This window comes from Dreissena polymorpha, chromosome 5, assembly GCF_020536995.1.
Source record: "Dreissena polymorpha isolate Duluth1 chromosome 5, UMN_Dpol_1.0, whole genome shotgun sequence".
In the NCBI taxonomy this organism is placed as follows: Eukaryota; Metazoa; Mollusca; class Bivalvia; order Myida; family Dreissenidae; genus Dreissena; species Dreissena polymorpha.
Window position 1 is genome coordinate 10,877,989 of NC_068359.1, and position 23,966 is coordinate 10,901,954.

Consider the following 23,966-nt stretch of genomic DNA (forward strand, 5'->3'; position numbering starts at 1 on the left):
TATTTCTTTTACAAATATGCATTTTTATGTACTCATCGATTGCAAGAAAATTGTTTATTAGATTCAAATAGGAAATGTACACATAATAATTGATAGATATATTTAATGAAAAACATGTATTAACAACTAGGACTTGATCTATAGACCTAATCGCTCATAAATAAAGCAGTTCTTGTTTGAAATACACGTCTCAAAAATAATCGAGACTTATTTCTGCGAGCACCATTCGATCCCAAAAGCGAACGTTCGCAAATTCTTATTTACAAGCAAACTGTTGATGGATAATGAAATTAGTGGTATTTGGAATGACAAATAAAATGTAGGACAAAGCAACGTAAGGGTTCGTGCGCATAGAGACCTGGCTGTCGTGATTTCTTCTTATCAATTCACACGCTAAGGTCTGTTACATGTCCTCAAAATATTTCTAATCACGATATTCTTGGCCCAATGCAATAGGTGGCCTAGTCGAGAGATACCGGCGCACACTGGTATGATATTTTCGATATAAAAGCAGCAGAAGCTCATGTTTCATTCATTGTAGATTTCTTTACGGTTGATACTGAGATAAAGATGTTGAGGTTCGCTGTAGCATCGTGTCTGATAGGTTCGAAATGTTTTGGTCAAAATGGACGTTTGATCCAAATAAAAAATGTTTTTTAAAAAAGATTGCATATGATATACTTAAAAGCAACAGTATTAAAGTAGAGGTACTATAATACTATTCTTACTTGATTGTTGCAAACATCGGACGGATCCAAATGACGAAGGTTTAAATTAGGATTATTATTGGTTTTATTTCAGCCCTTGTACTCGCGGCGGGCGAGCCGTGCAAGTCCGATACGGACTGTGCAGGAACAACGTGTCACCATGGTTCCCCGCACTGCGAGATTCACGACCCGACTGCTGCTCAAGGACACTGCAACTGCCACGCCGCCCTCGGTGAGTTAAACAGATTCGACACGTTAATTGTCCTCCTGAACGCAAATAACTTATCACAATCAGTACGTCGTTTAAGAATTTTACCTTTAACACTTCACCGCAAGAATATGATCGTTTTAATTAAAATCATGTGCAAATACAAGTTAGTTAAATTTTACGTATATTGTTAGTGCTCCGAATGCCTCTAAAATTACACTAATTCATTACTACATGACGAACTTTTGTCTGGACTTAAGTTTTAGTTTCTAACATACAGAATAAGAGAATCTGTAGAAGTATTTACTACTATTTTCAAGTGGTAAACTGTGTTCCTTTTTACACAGTCATTTTATATGTAGCTGGACTAGAAGAAAGTGTTTTTAGTTCAGTACACGGAATTACTTAAAGGGACAGGTCTTCTGTTTTTGTGAAATCAGTTCGCGCTCAGGAGATATGCAGCGTAGACGCTGACTGTGCCAACCACACGTGTCACCATGGTTCCCCGCACTGCGAGATTCACGACCCCAATGGCGCCCATGGACATTGCAACTGCCACGCCGCTGTCGGTGAGTGACGTAACTAAGATAGTTGACATGAGTTACACATATATACCTTATGTTACCAGTCAATGCACACGATTTAGGCACCATTAAGCTTCATAGTCTAAATAATCCCTTTCATTTGACCCCGATCCGTATGGCACACCACTCTCGTGAACGGGCACCATGCTATGGTAATCATGCAAGGGACCCCTTAATTTAGACGATACATAAACAATTGATTTCCCCAGAAATGTGTTACAAAGACTGACTCCCCGACAGTACATGTTTTGACACAGACAATCCACTTTAGATATTCAGAAATAACGACAAAGGGCCATAATTAAGCCAAAATAGTCAGTATTCGATTCTTAACGGTTATCTGTACATTGTTGACACAAACTGTATCAAATATCCACCCAGATGTGATAGAGGAATTAAAAAAACAAGCTTTGGGACGTGCATACGCACGTAAAAAACGTAAGTAATGACGGACAGGGTGTGCGTACCGATACTTACGTTAAGACGTAAGTACTGACTGACGTCGAAAAAGTGCTTTACTTAAATCCTCACATACGGTGGGAATAACAATTCGATCTTAAACAAATGAGGGGAAATATGGCAAAAAGATAAGATTTTAAGATGGACATTTAAACGGAGTGGTAAGATATTCCTTAAACTAGGCATTCACACATGAAATTCTAGCTACACCCGTGATATTCTCTATAACATATGATACTTTTGTTTTTAACGTGTGAAAGAAAATATAGTACCTGTGTTCAAAGTTCGCGCTGCGGAGACGTGCACCACAAATGTTGACTGTGCGAATCACACATGTCACCACGGGGCACCACATTGCGAGATACACGACGGGAAAGGTGGACACTGCAACTGTCATCAGCCAGCTAGTAAGAAGCGTATTAATATCTCTCTGCATCAAATATCGAGCTCTTTAGTATGTTGCCACTCCCAGAAACAAAGGAATGATCTGATCCCGAAATATTATCAAATGACAATTCTTGTTAACATCCACAAGTTTTTTTATTGATGGCAAGCGGACAATCATGATTATTGTTCCCCATAAAACATCAACACAATCCAGTAGCAAACAAATAGGTTTAAAATTAACATTATTGTATGCAATAATCGTTATATATAATATAATCACGACAAGAATGCACTTATAACAAACCAATACTCATTTAAAAAGAGTGGAATTAAACTTATGATACTTATGATACAAATCTTAAATACCAAACGTCGACACATATCCTGCTCGACTAACGACGAATGCCCTTAAAAAACGTTTTTTTACCATTGCGCTACATACATTTTTGCGGATAAACTGATGCACCGACGAACAAACAAACGTATAGAGTAATAATGTTCTCTGTACATGATATCATACACAACATTTAAAAACAAAATCGCCAACAGAGCGTGCCGGCCAGCCATGCAAGACTGACGACGACTGTGCGGGAAACACTTGTCATCATGGTGCTCCACACTGCGAGATCCATGACCCCAGTGCTGAACACGGACACTGCAACTGCCATGCCGCTGTTGGTGAGTGCAGAAGATTCGACACGTTGATATTCCTGAACGCAAATAACCTAGCAGAACTAGTGTAGCGTTTGAGAATTTAAGGTTTAACATCTCATAGCATGAAAACTGTCATTTTAATTGTTAATGCGAATACAAATTAGTCAATGGTTTTTTGTTGACTGTTCGCGCTCCGGAGACGTCTAAAGAAATGTCAAAAGCTACCTGACGAAAGTTTCTTTAGGCTTAAGTTAAAGTTGATAAAATACGGACTATGGCAATCAGTATAAAATATGATTAATATGTTAAAGTGGTAAACTGTGTTCTTTGTCACAACACCGAATAGTCACTTTATGTGTAATTTGACTAGGAGAAATTGTATTTTGGGTTCGATTCACGGTTTAATAATATTTAAAACGACAATACTTATGTTTTTGTGAAATCAGTTCGCGCTCAGGAGACGTGCAGCGTAGACGCTGACTGTGCCAACCACACGTGTCACCATGGTTCCCCGCACTGTGAGATTCACGACCCCAATGGCGCTCATGGACATTGCAACTGCCACGCTGCTCTCAGTGAGTGACGTAACTAAGATAGTTGACATGAGATACACCTAAACACCTTAAGTTGCCAATCGATGCATACGATTTAGGCACCATTAAATTTCATAGTCTAAATAATCCCTTTAATTTGACCCCGCTCCGTATGGCACAATACTCTCGTGAACGGACACCATGCTATGGTAATCATGCAAGTGACCCCTTAATTTAGGCGAAACATATACAATTGATTTCCCCAGAAATGTGTTACAAAGACTGACTCCCCGACAGTACATGTTTTGACACAGACAATCCACTATAGATATTCAGAAATAATGACAAAGGACCATAATTAAGCCATAATGGTCAGTATTCGATTATTAACGGTTATCTGTACATTGTTGACACTCAACTGTATCAAATATCCACCCAGATGTGATAGAGGAATTAAAACAAGCTTTGGAACGTGCATACGCACGTAAAAAACGTAGGTAATGACGGACATGAGTTGAATATACTGATGCACCGACGAAAAAAAAACCGATTGAGTAATAATATTCTCGTTACATGATATCATAGACAACATTTAAAAACGAAATCTCCCACAGAGCGTGCCGGTGAGCCATGCAAGACTGTGCGGGAAACACTTGTCAAAAGCTACCTGAGGAAAGTTTCTTTAGGCTAAAGTTTAAGTTGATCAAATACGGTCTATGACAATCAGTATAAGAATTGATTAATATGTTTAAATGGTGAACTGTGTTCTTTGTCACAACACCGAATAGTCATTTTATGTGTAATTTGACTAGGAGAAATAGTATTTTGGGTTCGATTCACGGTTTAATAATATTTAAATACTTTTCAATATTTTCAATACTTTTGTTTTTGTGAAATCAGTTCGCGCTCAGGAGACATGCAGCGTAGACGCTGACTGTGGCAACCACACGTGTCACCATGGTTCCCCGCACTGCGAGATTCACGACCCCAATGGCGCTCATGGACATTGCAACTGCCACGCTGCTCTCAGTGAGTGACGTAACTAAGATAGTTGACATGAGTTACACCTAAAGACCTTAAGTTTCCAATCGATGCATACGATTTAGGCACCATTAAATTACATAGTCTAAATAATCCCTTTAATTTGACCCCGCTCCGTATGGCACAATACTCTCGTGAACGGACACCATGCTATGGTAATCATGCAAGGGACCCCTTAATTTAGGCGAAACATATACAAGTGATTTCACCAGAAATGTTTTACAAAAACTGAATCTCGGACAGTACGTGTTTTGACACAGACAATCCACTATAGATATTCAGAAAAAAATTGTCAAATGACCACATTCAGGTAAAATTGTCAGTATTCGATTCTTAACGGTTATCTGTACATTGTTGACATTTAACTGTATCAAATATCCACCCAGATGTGATAGAGGAATCAAAAACACGCTTTGGGACGTGCATACGCACGTAAAAAACGTAAGAAATGACGAACATGGTGTGTATATCAGTACGTACGTAAAGACGTGAGTACTTACTGACGGACGAACAAGTGCTTCACTTAAATCCTCACATTCGGTGGGAATAACAATTCGATCTTAAACAGATGAGGGGACATATGGCAAAAAGATAAGATTTTAAGATGGACATCTAAATGGAGTGAAAAACTCAATCGAGTGGTAAGATATTCCTTAACCCATTTATGCCTAGTGGACTCTCCCATCCTTCTAAATTGGATCATTTTATTTCTAAAATAAGGGATGTCTAGTATATTTATTTCTGTATTTAGAATATTTCTTACAGAAATTCCTTTAACTAAACAGCCTAGACCCAGATGAGACGCCGCATGATGCGTCGTCTCATCAGGGTCTACGCTGTTTGCCAGACCTTTTTTCTAGACGCTGGGCATAAATGGATTGAACAAGTCCTTCAAACATGACATTCTAGCTACACCCGTGGGATCCTCTATAACATATAGAGACTTTTGTTTTTAACGTGTGAAAGTAAATATGGTACCTGTGTTGCCAGTTCGCGCTGCTGAGACGTGCACCACAAATGTTGACTGTGCGAATCACACATGTCACCACGGGGCTCCGCATTGCGAGATACACGACGGGAAAAATGGACACTGCAACTGTCATCAGGCAGCTAGTTAGAAGCGTATTAATATCTCTCTGCATCAAATATCGAGCACTTTAGCATGTTTCCACTCCCAGAAACAAAGGAATGATCTGATCCCGAAATATTATCAAATGACAATTCTTGTTAACATCCACTTGTTTTTTTTTTATTGAAAGCAAGCGGACAATCATGATTATTAGTCCCCATAAAACATCAACACAATCCAGTAGCAAACAAATAGGTTTAAAATTAACATTATTGTATGCAATAATCGTTATATATAATATAATCACGACAAGAATGCACTTATAACAGACCAATACTCATTTAAAAAGAGTGGAATTAAACTTATGATACTTATGATACAAATCTTAAATACCAAACGTCGACACATATCCTGCTCGACTAACGACGAATGCCCTAAAAAACGTTTTTTACCATTGCGCTACATACATTTTTGCGGATAAACTGATGCACCGACGAACAAACAAACCGATAGAGTAATAATGTTCTCTGTACATGATATCATACACAACATTTAAAAACAAAATCGCCAACAGAGCGTGCCGGCCAGCCATGCAAGACTGACGACGACTGTGCGGGAAACACTTGTCATCATGGTGCTCCACACTGCGAGGTCCATGACCCCAGTGCTGAACACGGACACTGCAACTGCCATGCCGCTGTTGGTGAGTGCAGAAGATTCGACACGTTGATATTCCTGAACGCAAATAACCTAGCAGAACTAGTGTAGCGTTTGAGAATTTAAGGTTTAACATCTCATAGCATGAAAACTATCATTTTAATTGTTAATGCGAATACAAATTAGTCAATGGTTTTTTGTTGACTGTTCGCGCTCCGGAGACGTCTGAAGAAATGTCAAAAGCTACCTGACGAAAGTTTCTTTAGGCTTAAGTTAAAGTTGATAAAATACGGACTATGGCAATCAGTATAAAATATTATTAATATGTTAAAGTGGTAAACTGTGTTCTTTGTCACAACACCGAATAGTCACTTTATGTGTAATTTGACTAGGAGAAATTGTATTTTTGGTTCGATTCACGGTTTAATAATATTTAAAACGACAATACTTATGTTTTTGTGGAATCAGTTCGCGCTCAGGAGACGTGCAGCGTAGACGCTGACTGTGCCAACCACACGTGTCACCATGGTTCCCCGCACTGTGAGATTCACGACCCCAATGGCGCTCATGGACATTGCAACTGCCACGCTGCTCTCAGTGAGTGACGTAACTAAGATAGTTGACATGAGATACACCTAAACGCCTTAAGTTGCCAATCGATGCATACGATTTAGGCACCATTAAATTTCATAGTCTAAATAATCCCTTTAAATTGACCCCGCTCCGTATGGCACAATACTCTCGTGAACGGACACCATGCTATGGTAATCATGCAAGTGACCCCTTAATTTAGGCGAAACATATACAATTGATTTCCCCAGAAATGTGTTACAAAGACTGACCCCCCGACAGTACATGTCTTGACACAGACAATCCACTATAGATATTCAGAAATAATGACAAAGGACCATAATTAAGCCATAATGGTCAGTATTCGCTTATTAACGGTTATCTGTACATTGTTGACACTCAACTGTATCAAATATCCACCCAGATGTGATAGAGGAATTAAAACAAGCTTTGGGACGTGCATACGCACGTAAAAAACGTAGGTAATGACGGACATGAGTTGAATATACTGATGCACCGACGAATAAACAAACCGATTGAGTAATAATATTCTCGTTACATGATATCATAGACAACATTTAAAAACGAAATCTCCCACAGAGCGTGCCTGTGAGCCATGCAAGACTGTGTGGGAAACACTTGTCAAAAGCTACCTGAGGAAAGTTTCTTTAGGCTAAAGTTTAAGTTGATCAAATACGGACTATGACAATCAGTATAAGAATTGATTAATATGTTTAAATGGTGAACTGTGTTCTTTGTCACAACACCGAATAGTCATTTTATGTGTAATTTGAATAGGAGAAATAGTATTTTGGGTTCGATTCACGGTTTAATGATATTTAAATACTTTTCAATATTTTCAATACTTTTGTTTTTGTGAAATCAGTTCGCGCTCAGGAGACATGCAGCGTAGACGCTGACTGTGCCAACCACACGTGTCACCATGGTTCCCCGCACTGCGAGATTCACGACCCCAATGGCGCTCATGGACATTGCAACTGCCACGCTGCTCTCAGTGAGTGACGTAACTAAGATAGTTGACATGAGTTACACCTAAAGACCTTAAGTTTCCAATCGATGCATACGATTTAGGCACCATTAAATTACATAGTCTAAATAATCCTTTTAATTTGACCCCGCTCCGTATGGCACAATACTCTCGTGAACGGACACCATGCTATGGTAATCATGCAAGGGACCCCTTAATTTAGGCGAAACATATACAAGTGATTTCACCAGAAATGTTTTACAAAAACTGAATCTCGGACAGTACGTGTTTTGACACAGACAATCCACTATAGATATTCAGAAAAAAATTGTCAAATGACCACATTCAGGTAAACTTGTCAGTATTCGATTCTTAACGGTTATCTGTACATTGTTGACATTTAACTGTATCAAATATCCACCCAGATGTGATAGAGGAATCAAAAACACGCTTTGGGACGTGCATACGCACGTAAAAAACGTAAGAAATGACGTACATGGTGTGTATATCAGTACGTACGTAAAGACGTGAGTACTTACTGACGGACGAACAAGTGCTTTACTTAAATCCTCACATTCGGTGGGAATAACAATTCGATCTTAAACAGATGAGGGGACATATGGCAAAAAGATAAGATTTTAAGATGGACATCTAAATGGAGTGAAAAACTCACTCGAGTGGTAAGATATTCCTTAACCCATTTATGCCTAGTGGACTCTCCCATCCTTCTAAATTGGATCATTTTATTTCTAAAATAAGGGATGTCTAGTATATTTATTTCTGTATTTAGAATATTTCTTACAGAAATTCCTTTAACTAAACAGCCTAGACCCAGATGAGACGCCGCATGATGCGTCGTCTCATCAGGGTCTACGCTGTTTGCCAGACCTTTTTTCTAGACGCTGGGCATAAATGGGTTGAACAAGTCCTTCAAACATGACATTCTAGCTACACCCGTGGGATCCTCTATAACATATAGAGACTTTTGTTTTTAACGTGTGAAAGTAAATATGGTACCTGTGTTGCCAGTTCGCGCTGCTGAGACGTGCACCACAAATGTTGACTGTGCGAATCACACATGTCACCACGGGGCTCCGCATTGCGAGATACACGACGGGAAAAATGGACACTGCAACTGTCATCAGGCAGCTAGTTAGAAGCGTATTAATATCTCTCTGCATCAAATATCGAGCACTTTAGCATGTTTCCACTCCCAGAAACAAAGGAATGATCTGATCCCGAAATATTATCAAATGACAATTCTTGTTAACATCCACTTGTTTTTTTTTATTGAAAGCAAGCGGACAATCATGATTATTATTCCCCATAAAACATCAACACAATCCAGTAGCAAACAAATAGGTTTAAAATTAACATTATTGTATGCAATAATCGTTATATATAATATAATCACGACAAGAATGCACTTATAACAAACCAATACTCATTTAAAAAGAGTGGAATTAAACTTATGATACTTATGATACAAATCTTAAATACCAAACGTCGACACATATCCTGCTCGACTAACGACGAATGCCCTAAAAAACGTTTTTTTACCATTGCGCTACATACATTTTTGCGGATAAACTGATGCACCGACGAACAAACAAACCGATAGAGTAATAATGTTCTCTGTACATGATATCATACACAACATTTAAAAACAAAATCGTCAACAGAGCGTGCCGGCCAGCCATGCAAGACTGACGACGACTGTGCGGGAAACACTTGTCATCATGGTGCTCCACACTGCGAGGTCCATGACCCCAGTGCTGAACACGGACACTGCAACTGCCATGCCGCTGTTGGTGAGTGCAGAAGATTCGACACGTTGATATTCCTGAACGCAAATAACCTAGCAGAACTAGTGTAGCGTTTGAGAATTTAAGGTTTAACATCTCATAGCATGAAAACTATCATTATAATTGTAAATGCGAATACAAATTAGTCAATGGTTTTTTGTTGACTGTTCGCGCTCCGGAGACGTCTGAAGAAATGTCAAAAGCTACCTGACGAAAGTTTCTTTAGGCTTAAGTTAAAGTTGATAAAATACGGACTATGGCAATCAGTATAAAATATTATTAATATGTTAAAGTGGTAAACTGTGTTCTTTGTCACAACACCGAATAGTCACTTTATGTGTAATTTGACTAGGAGAAATTGTATTTTGGGTTCGATTCACGGTTTAATAATATTTAAAACGACAATACTTATGTTTTTGTGGAATCAGTTCGCGCTCAGGAGACGTGCAGCGTAGACGCTGACTGTGCCAACCACACGTGTCACCATGGTTCCCCGCACTGTGAGATTCACGACCCCAATGGCGCTCATGGACATTGCAACTGCCACGCTGCTCTCAGTGAGTGACGTAACTAAGATAGTTGACATGATATACACCTAAACGCCTTAAGTTGCCAATCGATGCATACGATTTAGGCACCATTAAATTTCATAGTCTAAATAATCCCTTTAATTTGACCCCGCTCCGTATGGCACAATACTCTCGTGAACGGACACCATGCTATGGTAATCATGCAAGTGACCCCTTAATTTAGGCGAAACATATACAATTGATTTCCCCAGAAATGTGTTACAAAGACTGACTCCCCGACAGTACATGTTTTGACACAGACAATCCACTATAGATATTCAGAAATAATGACAAAGGACCATAATTAAGCCATAATAGTCAGTATTCGATTATTAACGGTTATCTGTACATTGTTGACACTCAACTGTATCAAATATCCACCCAGATGTGATAGAGGAATTAAAACAAGCTTTGGGACGTGCATACGCACGTAAAAAACGTAGGTAATGACGGACATGAGTTGAATATACTGATGCACCGACGAATAAACAAACCGATTGAGTAATAATATTCTCGTTACATGATATCATAGACAACATTTAAAAACGAAATCTCCCACAGAGCGTGCCGGTGAGCCATGCAAGACTGTGCGGGAAACACTTGTCAAAAGCTACCTGAGGAAAGTTTCTTTAGGCTAAAGTTTAAGTTGATCAAATACGGACTATGACAATCAGTATAAGAATTGATTAATATGTTTAAATGGTGAACTGTGTTCTTTGTCACAACACCGAATAGTCATTTTATGTGTAATTTGACTAGGAGAAATAGTATTTTGGGTTCGATTCACGGTTTAATAATATTTAAATACTTTTCAATATTTTCAATACTTTTGTTTTTGTGAAATCAGTTCGCGCTCAGGAGACATGCAGCGTAGACGCTGACTGTGCCAACCACACGTGTCACCATGGTTCCCCGCACTGCGAGATTCACGACCCCAATGGCGCTCATGGACATTGCAACTGCCACGCTGCTCTCAGTGAGTGACGTAACTAAGATAGTTGACATGAGTTACACCTAAAGACCTTAAGTTTCCAATCGATGCATACGATTTAGGCACCATTAAATTACATAGTCTAAATAATCCCTTTAATTTGACCCCGCTCCGTATGGCACAATACTCTCGTGAACGGACACCATGCTATGGCAATCATGCAAGGGACCCCTTAATTTGAAACATATACAAGTGATTTCACCAGAAATGTTTTACAAAAACTGAATCTCGGACAGTACGTGTTTTGACACAGACAATCCACTATAGATATTCAGAAAAAAATTGTCAAATGACCACATTCAGGTAAAATTGTCAGTATTCGATTCTTAACGGTTATCTGTACATTGTTGACATTTAACTGTATCAAATATCCACCCAGATGTGATAGAGGAATCAAAAACACGCTTTGGGACGTGTATACGCACGTAAAAAACGTAAGAAATGACGTACATGGTGTGTATATCAGTACGTACGTAAAGACGTGAGTACTTACTGACGGACGAACAAGTGCTTTACTTAAATCCTCACATTCGGTGGGAATAACAATTCGATCTTAAACAGATGAGGGGACATATGGCAAAAAGATAAGATTTTAAGATGGACATCTAAATGGAGTGAAAAACTCAATCGAGTGGTAAGATATTCCTTAACCCATTTATGCCTAGTGGACTCTCCCATCCTTCTAAATTGGATCATTTTATTTCTAAAATAAGGGATGTCTAGTATATTTATTTCTGTATTTAGAATATTTCTTACAGAAATTCCTTTAACTAAACAGCCTAGACCCAGATGAGACGCCGCATGATGCGTCGTCTCATCAGGGTCTACGCTGTTTGCCAGACCTTTTTTTCTAGACGCTGGGCATAAATGGGTTGAACAAGTCCTTCAAACATGACATTCTAGCTACACCCGTGGGATCCTCTATAACATATAGAGACTTTTGTTTTTAACGTGTGAAAGTAAATATGGTACCTGTGTTGCCAGTTCGCGCTGCTGAGACGTGCACCACAAATGTTGACTGTGCGAATCACACATGTCACCACGGGGCTCCGCATTGCGAGATACACGACGGGAAAAATGGACACTGCAACTGTCATCAGGCAGCTAGTTAGAAGCGTATTAATATCTCTCTGCATCAAATATCGAGCACTTTAGCATGTTTCCACTCCCAGAAACAAAGGAATGATCTGATCCCGAAATATTATCAAATGACAATTCTTGTTAACATCCACTTGTTTTTTTTTATTGAAAGCAAGCGGACAATCATGATTATTATTCCCCATAAAACATCAACACAATCCAGTAGCAAACAAATAGGTTTAAAATTAACATTATTGTATGCAATAATCGTTATATATAATATAATCACGACAAGAATGCACTTATAACAAACCAATACTCATTTAAAAAGAGTGGAATTAAACTTATGATACTTATGATACAAATCTTAAATACCAAACGTCGACACATATCCTGCTCGACTAACGACGAATGCCCTAAAAAACGTTTTTTACCATTGCGCTACATACATTTTTGCGGATAAACTGATGCACCGACGAACAAACAAACCGATAGAGTAATAATGTTCTCTGTACATGATATCATACACAACATTCAAAACATAATCGCCAACAGAGCGTGCCGGCCAGCCATGCAAGACTGACGACGACTGTGCGGGAAACACTTGTCATCATGGTGCTCCACACTGCGAGATCCATGACCCCAGTGCTGAACACGGACACTGCAACTGCCATGCCGCTGTTGGTGAGTGCAGAAGATTCGACACGTTGATATTCCTGAACGCAAATAACCTAGCAGAACTAGTGTAGCGTTTGAGAATTTAAGGTTTAACATCTCATAGCATGAAAACTGTCATTTTAATTGTAAATGCAAATACAAATTAGTCAATGGTTTTTTGTTGACTGTTCGCGCTCCGGAGACGTCTGAAGAAATGTCAAAAGCTACCTGACGAAAGTTTCTTTAGGCTTAAGTTAAAGTTGATAAAATACGGACTATGGCAATCAGTATAAAATATGATTAAAATGTTAAAGTGGTAAACTGTGTTCTTTGTCACAACACCGAATAGTCACTTTATGTGTAATTTGACTAGGAGAAATTGTATTTTGGGTTCGATTCACGGTTTAATAATATTTAAAACGACAATACTTATGTTTTTGTGGAATCAGTTCGCGCTCAGGAGACGTGCAGCGTAGACGCTGACTGTTCCAACCACACGTGTCACCATGGTTCCCCGCACTGTGAGATTCACGACCCCAATGGCGCTCATGGACATTGCAACTGCCACGCTGCTCTCAGTGAGTGACGTAACTAAGATAGTTGACATGAGATACACCTAAACACCTTAAGTTGCCAATCGATGCATACGATTTAGGCACCATTAAATTTCATAGTCTAAATAATCCCTTTAATTTGACCCCGCTCCGTATGGCACAATACTCTCGTGAACGGACACCATGCTATGGTAATCATGCAAGTGACCCCTTAATTTAGGCGAAACATATACAATTGATTTCCCCAGAAATGTGTTACAAAGACTGACTCCCCGACAGTACATGTTTTGACACAGACAATCCACTATAGATATTCAGAAATAATGACAAAGGACCATAATTAAGCCATAATAGTCAGTATTCGATTATTAACGGTTATCTGTACATTGTTGACACTCAACTGTATCAAATATCCACCCAGATGTGATAGAGGAATTAAAACAAGCTTTGGGACGTGCATACGCACGTAAAAAACGTAGGTAATGACGGACATGAGTTGAATATACTGATGCACCGACGAATAAACAAACCGATTGAGTAATAATATTCTCGTTACATGATTTAATAGACAACATTTAAAAACGAAATCTCCCACAGAGCGTGCCGGTGAGCCATGCAAGACTGTGCGGGAAACACTTGTCAAAAGCTACCTGAGGAAAGTTTCTTTAGGCTAAAGTTTAAGTTGATCAAATACGGACTATGACAATCAGTATAAGAATTGATTAATATGTTTAAATGGTGAACTGTGTTCTTTGTCACAACACCGAATAGTCATTTTATGTGTAATTTGACAAGGAGAAATAGTATTTTGGGTTCGATTCACGGTTTAATAATATTTAAATACTTTTCAATATTTTTCAATACTTTTGTTTTTGTGAAATCAGTTCGCGCTCAGGAGACATGCAGCGTAGACGCTGACTGTGCCAACCACACGTGTCACCATGGTTCCCCGCACTGCGAGATTCACGACCCCAATGGCGCTCATGGACATTGCAAACTGCCACGCTGCTCTCAGTGAGTGACGTAACTAAGATAGTTGACATGAGTTACACCTAAAGACCTTAAGTTTCCAATCGATGCATACGATTTAGGCACCATTAAATTACATAGTCTAAATAATCCCTTTAATTTGACCCCGCTCCGTATGGCACAATACTCTCGTGAACGGACACCATGCTATGGTAATCATGCAAGGGACCCCTTAATTTAGGCGAAACATATACAAGTGATTTCACCAGAAATGTTTTACAAAAACTGAATCTCGGACAGTACGTGTTTTTGACACAGACAATCCACTATAGATATTCAGAAAAAAATTGTCAAATGACCACATTCAGGTAAAATTGTCAGTATTCGATTCTTAACGGTTATCTGTACATTGTTGACATTTAACTGTATCAAATATCCACCCAGATGTGATAGAGGAATCAAAAACACGCTTTGGGACGTGCATACGCACGTAAAAAACGTACGAAATGACGTACATGGTGTGTATATCAGTACGTACGTAAAGACGTGAGTACTTACTGACGGACGAACAAGTGCTTTACTTAAATCCTCACATTCGGTGGGAATAACAATTAGATCTTAAACAGATGAGGGGACATATGGCAAAAAGATAAGATTTTAAGATGGACATCTAAATGGAGTGAAAAACTCAATCGAGTGGTAAGATATTCCTTAACCCATTTATGCCTAGTGGACTCTCCCATCCTTCTAAATTGGATCATTTTATTTCTAAAAAAAGGGATGTCTAGTATATTTATTTCTGTATTAGAATATTTCTTACAGAAATTCCTTTAACTAAACAGCCTAGACCCAGATGAGACGCCGCATGATGCGTCGTCTCATCAGGGTTTACGCTGTTTGCCAGACCTTTTTTCTAGACGCTGGGCATAAATGGGCTGAACAAGTCCTTCAAACATGACATTCTAGCTACACCCGTGGGATCCTCTATAACATATAGAGACTTTTGTTTTTAACGTGTGAAAGTAAATATGGTACCTGTGTTGCCAGTTCGCGCTGCTGAGACGTGCACCACAAATGTTGACTGTGCGAATCACACATGTCACCACGGGGCTCCGCATTGCGAGATACACGACGGGAAAAATGGACACTGCAACTGTCATCAGGCAGCTAGTTAGAAGCGTATTAATATCTCTCTGCATCAAATATCGAGCACTTTAGCATGTTTCCACTCCCAGAAACAAAGGAATGATCTGATCCCGAAATATTATCAAATAACAATTCTTGTTAACATCTACTTGTTTTTTTTTTATTGAAAGCAAGCGGACAATCATGATTATTATTCCCAATAAAACATCAACACAATCCAGTAGCAAACAAATAGGTTTAAAATTAACATTATTGTATGCAATAATCGTTATATATAATATAATCACGACAAGAATGCACTTATAACAAACCAATACTCATTTAAAAAGAGTGGAATTAAACTTATGATACTCATGATTCAAATCTTAAATACCAAACGTCGACACATATCCTGCTCGACTAACGACGAATGCCCTAAAAAACGTTTTTTACCATTGCGCTACATACATTTTTGCGGATAAACTGATGCACCGACGAACAAACAAACCGATAGAGTAAAAATGTTCTCTGTACATGATATCATACACAACATTTAAAAACATAATCGCCAACAGAGCGTGCCGGCCAGCCATGCAAGACTGACGACGACTGTGCGGGAAACACTTGTCATCATGGTGCTCCACACTGCGAGATCCATGACCCCAGTGCTGAACACGGACACTGCAACTGCCATGCCGCTGTTGGTGAGTGCAGAAGATTCGACACGTTGATATTCCTGAACGCAAACTACATGAGGAAAGTTTCTTCAGGCTAAAGTTTAAGTTGATCAAATACGGACTATGACATTCAGTATTAGAATTGATTAATATGTTCAAATGGTGAACTGTGTTCTTTGTCACAACACCGAATAGTCACTTTATGTGTAATTTGACTAGGAGAAAAAGTATTTTGGGTTCCATTCACGGTTTAATAATAGTTAAATATTTCAAACGACAATACTTTTGTTTTTGTGAAATCAGTTCGCGCTCAGGAGACGTGCAGTGTAGACGTTGACTGTGCCAACCACACGTGTCACCATGGTTCCCCGCACTGCGAGATTCACGACCCCAATGGTGCCCATGGACATTGCAACTGCCACGCCGCTTTCAGTGAGTTACGTAACTTACGCGAGAACTTACGCGAGTTACACTATAATCATTATGAAACCAATCACAGCACACGATTCAGACTCAGATCTTCTTTAGATCCCTTCTACATGTATTTGACCCCACTCTAAATCTTGGGTATAGATCTAGTACTCTCATGAACCGGAGCCCTGCTCTAATCACAATCCCATGGAATCCTAAGCGATAAATACACACGTGATATTAACTAGAAATTTATAAGAAACACTGATGTCCGGACACATACAAATGCACTGAATACATTGTACAGAAACAAACAAAAATAACATAGGGCCATTATTCAGGCAAATAATGATTGCAATCACTATCCGATTGTTAAAGATCAGCTCAAAATATGGTTATTCAACTCAAAGAGCTTGAGCAACTTTCAACCAGCAGTGAAAGAGGAGTCATACACGCGCAATATTGTTAGAGACTATATTTGCTTAAGGGGAAAAACTGACAAAGGTTCACAATTATGGCAATACGCGTCTAGGCCAAAAGTATATTCCTTACGATCATCGTCACATTTAGGTCATTCCACCATGAATGAGATCGACCCTGTATTTACTGGCGTATCAAAAACAAAAGTAAGCCAAAGCGCCATAATTCTGCTTAAAATCGTTATGTCAACAATTCGTTTCTTAACAATCCTCTACATATATTGGCAATTGAACATTAGAATATAAAGCGTGATCCGCCCATTATTTGAAGAGGCGTTGACACAAGCTTCATGCGAATTTATATAGAGAATAATAGGTTGGTGACGTTGATGGAGAATGGTTATCTGGTAAGTCGGATGAATAAGATCCTCCGACGAGCCAGATAACCATTCTCCATCCACGTCACCAACCTATTATTCTATTTATCTTGTAACATTTATTTCTTTTTATTTTATGCTTTTTTGCACCGTTTATTAACACTTTTAAAGAGTTTAACTGGAGAGTTAAGCAGGAATAATTACGTCATTTCGTAAAACAAATGACGTCATTTCACAGTAAAACAGAGCGACTGACGGATATTCGAGGTCAGGTAAACAACTAGCCTTATATCTTTTGGGTTATTAGGTTACCTGGTTAACAGGCTGATTTAAAGGCATGTGACAGGATAAAAAACGATGTGTGCAATTCTCTTTCATGCGGGCAAAACATATGTGCGCAAACATTGCTTAAACAGCTGCGAGAAAATATGCCGAACACGATAAGATTTTATTTTTAGAGTAATTCAAGGAGTGAAATACTAAATTGAGTGGTACAACTTTTCTTTGCATGAACATGAAATCCTCTGAAACATCTAGATATTTTGATATTTTTGTAATTCACGAGTGAATGTAAATGTGGTTATTATATTGTCAGTTCGCGCTCAGGAGACGTGCACCGCAGATGTTGACTGTGCGAACCACACGTGTCACCACGGAGCACCGCACTGCCAGTTACACGACGGGAAAGATGGACACTGCAACTGTCATCAGCCAGCTAGTAAGAAGCGCTTGGATCTATCTCTTCATCAAATATCGTGCAGTGAAGCATGTTTTTAATCTACTAATATTAGAATAATCTACTCCTGACACATTTCCAGTAGAGAAAAATATTGTTAATATCCGCTAGACATATATTAAAAACAAGTGGCCAAACTCAGTTTTTGTGCCACATAAAACAACAAGATAATCGGGAAAGGGGGAGATGGGAGCGGGCACGAAAATGGTAAGAATATATTAATTAATGTACACTTAGTAAACGTTTCATTTTTACAACTCAGACGCATGTGTAAGAAACCAATATTTATGTAAAAAATAATTTACTAAATTTCATTAAACTGACGCAACAATGAACAAACAAACGGGCAACGTTATTACAATAAACATAATTATGATAAGCAAAACAGATTTGTCTTATAAATATGTACATGATATCAAAGGCAACATTTAAAAACTAAATCGCCAATAGAGCGTGCCGGCGAGCCATGCAAGACTGACGACGACTGTGCGGGAAACACTTGTCATCATGGTGCTCCACATTGCGAGATCCATGACCCCAGTGCTGCACATGGTCACTGTAATTGCCACGCGAATTTCAGTGAGTGAACATATTTTCTGTTGAATTTTCTCAGTCATTTATCGATATCTATTGTTTTCACAAACTATCTAATTTACGTTTTCGCCGGACAATTCATATTAGCCATCATAGTCTAAGGGAACTTCTACAAATGATGTGTTGTTTTCATTTTACATTTAGAAGCCCTATCAATAAGCGACAAATGACAAGCGACATAAAACAATAAACTTGCACACCGTTTTTTGACCATCTTTTATAAGGTTCGATGTGTTTGGATCGATTTGTTATTGTCTGTCCGTCCGTCCTTGCATCCGTCACACTTTTTTGTCGCACGTTATTCAAAGAATTGACGATGCAGGACTAAAACTATACAAACATAAAAATTAACCAGCTTTGTCAATTTTAACCGATGTAAGTTCACTTTTAATACAAAAACATAACTTGGAGGCATCCATGTCAAGACATAGTTCATACCATTCTTTGAAGGCGGAGGACTAAATCAAATTCGAAGAGTATACTGTATTAAAATTAGCCTGTAATTCGTCCATTTTCGAATTGCTTTCTGCTAAATTCATAAAACGTGTATGTTTAATATCCACAAATATTTATAGATACAATAGATACAATTTGCTAATGCAATTCCTCGTTAAGTGTTAGGATGATCATGACCCGATAAGACTTTGACGAGGTGGGACACATCATTAAATCATTCCCCAATGATAAATCAGCTAAGTTATGGCAATCGCCAACATTGGGCTAGTTATCTATCACATAAGCAAATTGATCAGACCAAGATTACTAAACAAAACAAATATGACTTCAAGTGCGGTAATCGCATTGGCATACCTATAAGAACATATAGTATGTCATAAGCAAAAATTATCCACAGAGCGCACCGACGGCAAGTGCCTATTGTCATGGAAGAAGGACAATAAATACAAACGTCGGGCCTTCACACAAAAACAGTTAATATGAATAAAACCGTGATCAATCGACTTGGAATATATTTTTACTCATTGTCATGGACTAATATATTCATTTGTCCACAGAGCGCGCTGGTCAGCCATAAACGAACAATGCGACTGTGCCGGTATCAAGTGTCATCATGGCTTCCCGCACGGCGAGATCCACGATCCTTCCAACTTTAACTGACACCTTAACTGCCGCATATTCTTTGTTTTATAAGAAAATAAATATAAAAACTGTTTAATGTTCGAATGACCTTGACGCAAATGAAACATTAACGTATTGTTTATGCTTGGTAAGACAAACAAATGCACTTTCTGCATTTACAGAGGTAGTGGGTGTTTAGAAACTAAAGTAAGCAATCATTACCAGCCATTAAAGTATTTGTTTTAATTTTGTTTGACATGTTTACTATCAAGCTTGATTTTGCCAGAGGACTCATTGGCGTTAGATTTTTTATCCAACGATTCCAAAAGCGAACTTTAGCTAAATTTATTTACAAGCAAAATAATTATTGAAAATGAAGTTGGTGATATTTACTATGACTTGTCAAATAGTCGGTCAAATAAAAGTAAAAGTTCGTGCGCATGCCTCGTGTCAATCGTGATTTCATCTTATCAAACCACAAGACGAGAGCTGTTTCATGTGCTCAATAGGTTAAAAATCACGATCTACTTTGCTAAAGGGGAGAATGCGCTTGGTTTATGTCCTCAAATCTAAACTATCGTATTTTAAACAGAGTGAACCTTTAGTTGCACCAGCTAAAGAGTATTTCATTGTCATTACGATGCATAAACACCCGGTTTTCGGTCTATGTAAAAGCTTTACCGTCCACTTTATTATTTAAAGTTAATTCTCCAACAAGCAAACCACCCATACCAATCGGGTAACGTACATGACCTATCAAACCACCCATACCAATCGGGTAACGTACATGACCTATCAAACCACCCATACCAATCGGGTAACGTACATGACCTATCAAACCACCCATACCAATCGGGTAACGTACATGACCTATCAAACCACCCATACCAATCGGGTAACGTACATGACCTATCAAACCACCCATACCAATCGGGTAACGTACATGACCTATCAAACCACCCATACCAATCGGGTAACGTACATGATTAATCAAACCACCCATACCAATCGGGTAACGTACATGACAAACCATCCATACCAATCGGGTAACGTACATGACAAACCACCCATACCAATCGGGTAACGTACATGACAAACCACCCATACCAATCGGGTAACGTACATGGCAAACCACCCATACCAATCGGGTAACGTACATGACCTATCAAACCACCCATACCAATCGGGTAACGTACATGACCTATCAAACCACCCATACCAATCGGGTAACGTACATGACCTATCAAACCACCCATACCAATCGGGTAACGTACAAGCAAACCACTCATACCAATCGGGTAACGTACATGACCTATCAAACCACCCATACCAATCGGGTAACGTACATGACCTATTTGCCAAATAATTTCAATTTAAATAAAATTCTCGAAGACTTTTAAGAAAATAATTGGTATATATGCTTATTTTTTCATGTTTAAATTGATCAATACTGTCATTCATTTATCATGTTTTACTAAATAAATTCATTCATAAATTAAATAATTAATGAATTATTGTATGAATAAATAAATTAATTTATGACTTCATTTATGTATTTATTTATTTACCAATCGTCAAACAGGCTGGCACATTAAAATGTTATAGACATAGCATAAAACACACATCAAACACAAACATTAACACATCTATAAGCAGTCAAAGTGTATTGTGCGATATTGGCTGAGACGTAAACAAAAATATATATTTGAAAAAGATAAACGTCTCTTGTTTGCATCAACAAGAAACATTAAAACGCTTGATAGAATGAGGCAGCATAGATATTGCTTTCGTTGACTTGGGCGAGAAGAACCGGCCCACATCGACCGATATGATTAATTCGGTATAAAAGCATCACCTACTTTTGTTCGAGTCAGTGTAGATTTCTTTACGTTTTATACTCTATAGATGCTAAGACTGGCTGCAGCATCGTGCGTGATTGGTTAGAAATGTTTTATTAAATAATAGAAGTTTGAATTCATTCATATATTGAAGTTTGTCTAAAAATAAGATTCCCTAGAATAAACTTAAAAAGAGCTCCGTTCGTGAAACGAAATGCCCCCTACTGCGCTTTGAAGCCGCAGCGCAGCTATTTAAGAGGAAACAAGGCCCATAACTTAGTAAAAAAACAATGGACGAAAACGAAACTCACACTTCATCTTTAAATCATGTAGGTATACTTAAACACCAAAAAATATCAAAATATCTGAAAACGTTGCGTTAAAGGTTACAATACAGATAATTTCAAAGTCCAAGGCACATAACTTTGCCAAAACTCAATGGACCAGAACGAATTTAACTCTTCATCTGTAGGTCATGTAGATAGACTCATAACTTTTATCAGCCAGATTGTGAGGAGCGTTTTTGTATCTCAATGCTTCAAATATAGAGCAGTCTAGCATGTTTTAATCTCTACAAATATAGGAATAATAAAATACAGTAACATTATCAGGACATACATTCTGTGTCAAAATGTATGTCCTGATAACATTTGTCAACATCCGCAGCCTTTTATTCAAGGCAAGTGACCAATATAATTAATGTGTCGTATAAAGCAAGATTTCAAGGGAAACAGAAAAACGTCGGAAATAAACATTACTTTATTAAATCATCGTTATATAATCATTACTAGAATGAACATGATAGAAGCCAGTGTTAACGTACACAATAGCATAGTATTCTTATTGGCTTGTATATCTTTGCTTTAAAAAAGTATAGTTAATGACTTATTGTTATGTTAAGAGTAATATTTTATGATAAATCCAACAAAAACACATATTTTTCTTTCCTTTTTTATCAACGTTTCGGCTTACGCCTTCATCAGGATAATACAAATAATAACAGAAAGCGGATGTTACGTCATTGACTTAACGTACATTAAAATGCGGGAAAATGTACGTCAATAAAATGAACGTTAATTAAATTAAGCTTAACTTTCGGATTCAAGAATACACAATTTCCTATAAAATTATATATAAAAATACTAATAGGAAAAAACAAAAGTAAGCTTAATTAAATTGAAGAGCTAGTCTTTTATGTTAAAAAGAACTTTGTTATTCATACCATTAGGGTGTAATGTTTTAAGTCTATGTATATAGTAAGTTTCTTTACATAGACGATCTATGTTGTTATTAACAACATCAATTGGCATAAAGGAAAAGTCATTTGCGCTGTGGTGATCTTCATTAAAATGTGATGCGACCAAAGTTGAAAATTCAGGGTTAGAAAAGTTTCTTATGTCAAATCGATGACTGTTCATTCTTTTTGACACCGGTTGCATGGTTTGTCCAACGTACTGTTTCTTACACTGTTTACATGTAATGAGGTATATTACATCTTTAGATGCACAATTCATATTCTTCTGTAAATTAAATTGCTCGCCTGTTACTGTACTTTTAAATTTTTCTCCAACGTGTATGGATTTACAATGGGAGCAACGTGTTCTTCCACAGGCACTGGACGCACGTGAACTGTTCAAACTGTTCGTAAACTGAGCACGTGTAATGAAGTTTCCTATATTATTAGGCCTTTTAAACGCCAGTATGGGCTTATAAGTTTCATGCACACTTTTCACTTCTTCTTTCTGTGACAGGTTAAGTAAGTCCCAATACTTGTTTATTGCGGCTCCTATGTTTGGCAATGACGGATTATATTCCATTGTAAATGGGATAACTTTTGTTTTTGCTTTATTGCAGGACTGTAATGCGTCTTCTTGAGATAGAGCAGAAACTTTTTCAAATGCACAATCGATAATTTTTTCCGGATAATCTCGCTCTTTGAAATGATGCTTGAGGTCTTGAAGTGACGATTTAAAACTGTTGTCATCCGATATAATACGTCTATATCGCTTCGCCTGACTGTATGGTATTCCGTCCTTACACTGTTTAGGGTGGCATGACGTATAGTCAAGATATTGGTGGTTATTGGTCTCCTTTATGTGTATATCTGTTTGAAGTGTTAAGTCGTCATTAATAGAAACAGCCACATCGAGAAAAGACACGATTTTCTTAGAAGCAGAATACGTAAACTTCATGTTGGGGTGAAAACGGTTTAATGCTTCAATAAACAATT

The 23,966-nt window shown here is 38.1% G+C and overlaps 1 protein-coding gene across 50 annotated transcripts; it reads left to right on the forward strand.

Annotated features, from left to right (window-relative positions):
- Positions 1 to 486: 486 nt before the first annotated feature.
- LOC127881088 (neurogenic locus notch homolog protein 1-like) lies at positions 487 to 19,990 on the forward strand. Of its 50 annotated transcripts, XM_052428716.1 has the most exons (24): positions 487 to 604; positions 802 to 939; positions 1,356 to 1,484; positions 2,243 to 2,365; positions 2,895 to 3,023; positions 3,446 to 3,574; positions 4,433 to 4,561; positions 5,564 to 5,686; positions 6,217 to 6,345; positions 6,768 to 6,896; positions 7,756 to 7,884; positions 8,887 to 9,009; positions 9,540 to 9,668; positions 10,091 to 10,219; positions 11,079 to 11,207; positions 12,207 to 12,329; positions 12,858 to 12,986; positions 13,409 to 13,537; positions 15,530 to 15,652; positions 16,183 to 16,311; positions 16,588 to 16,716; positions 18,087 to 18,209; positions 18,678 to 18,806; positions 19,835 to 19,990. In XM_052428716.1, exons 1-24 carry the CDS (start codon positions 571 to 573, stop codon positions 19,852 to 19,854), a joined length of 2,865 nt encoding a protein of 954 aa, XP_052284676.1. In that variant the 5' UTR covers positions 487 to 570; the 3' UTR covers positions 19,855 to 19,990. The 50 variants fall into 50 exon arrangements, with proteins under 50 accessions (XP_052284676.1, XP_052284688.1, XP_052284681.1 ...); XM_052428728.1 differs by lacking the exon at positions 16,588 to 16,716; XM_052428721.1 differs by lacking the exon at positions 15,530 to 15,652.
- Positions 19,991 to 23,966: the final 3,976 nt, after the last annotated feature.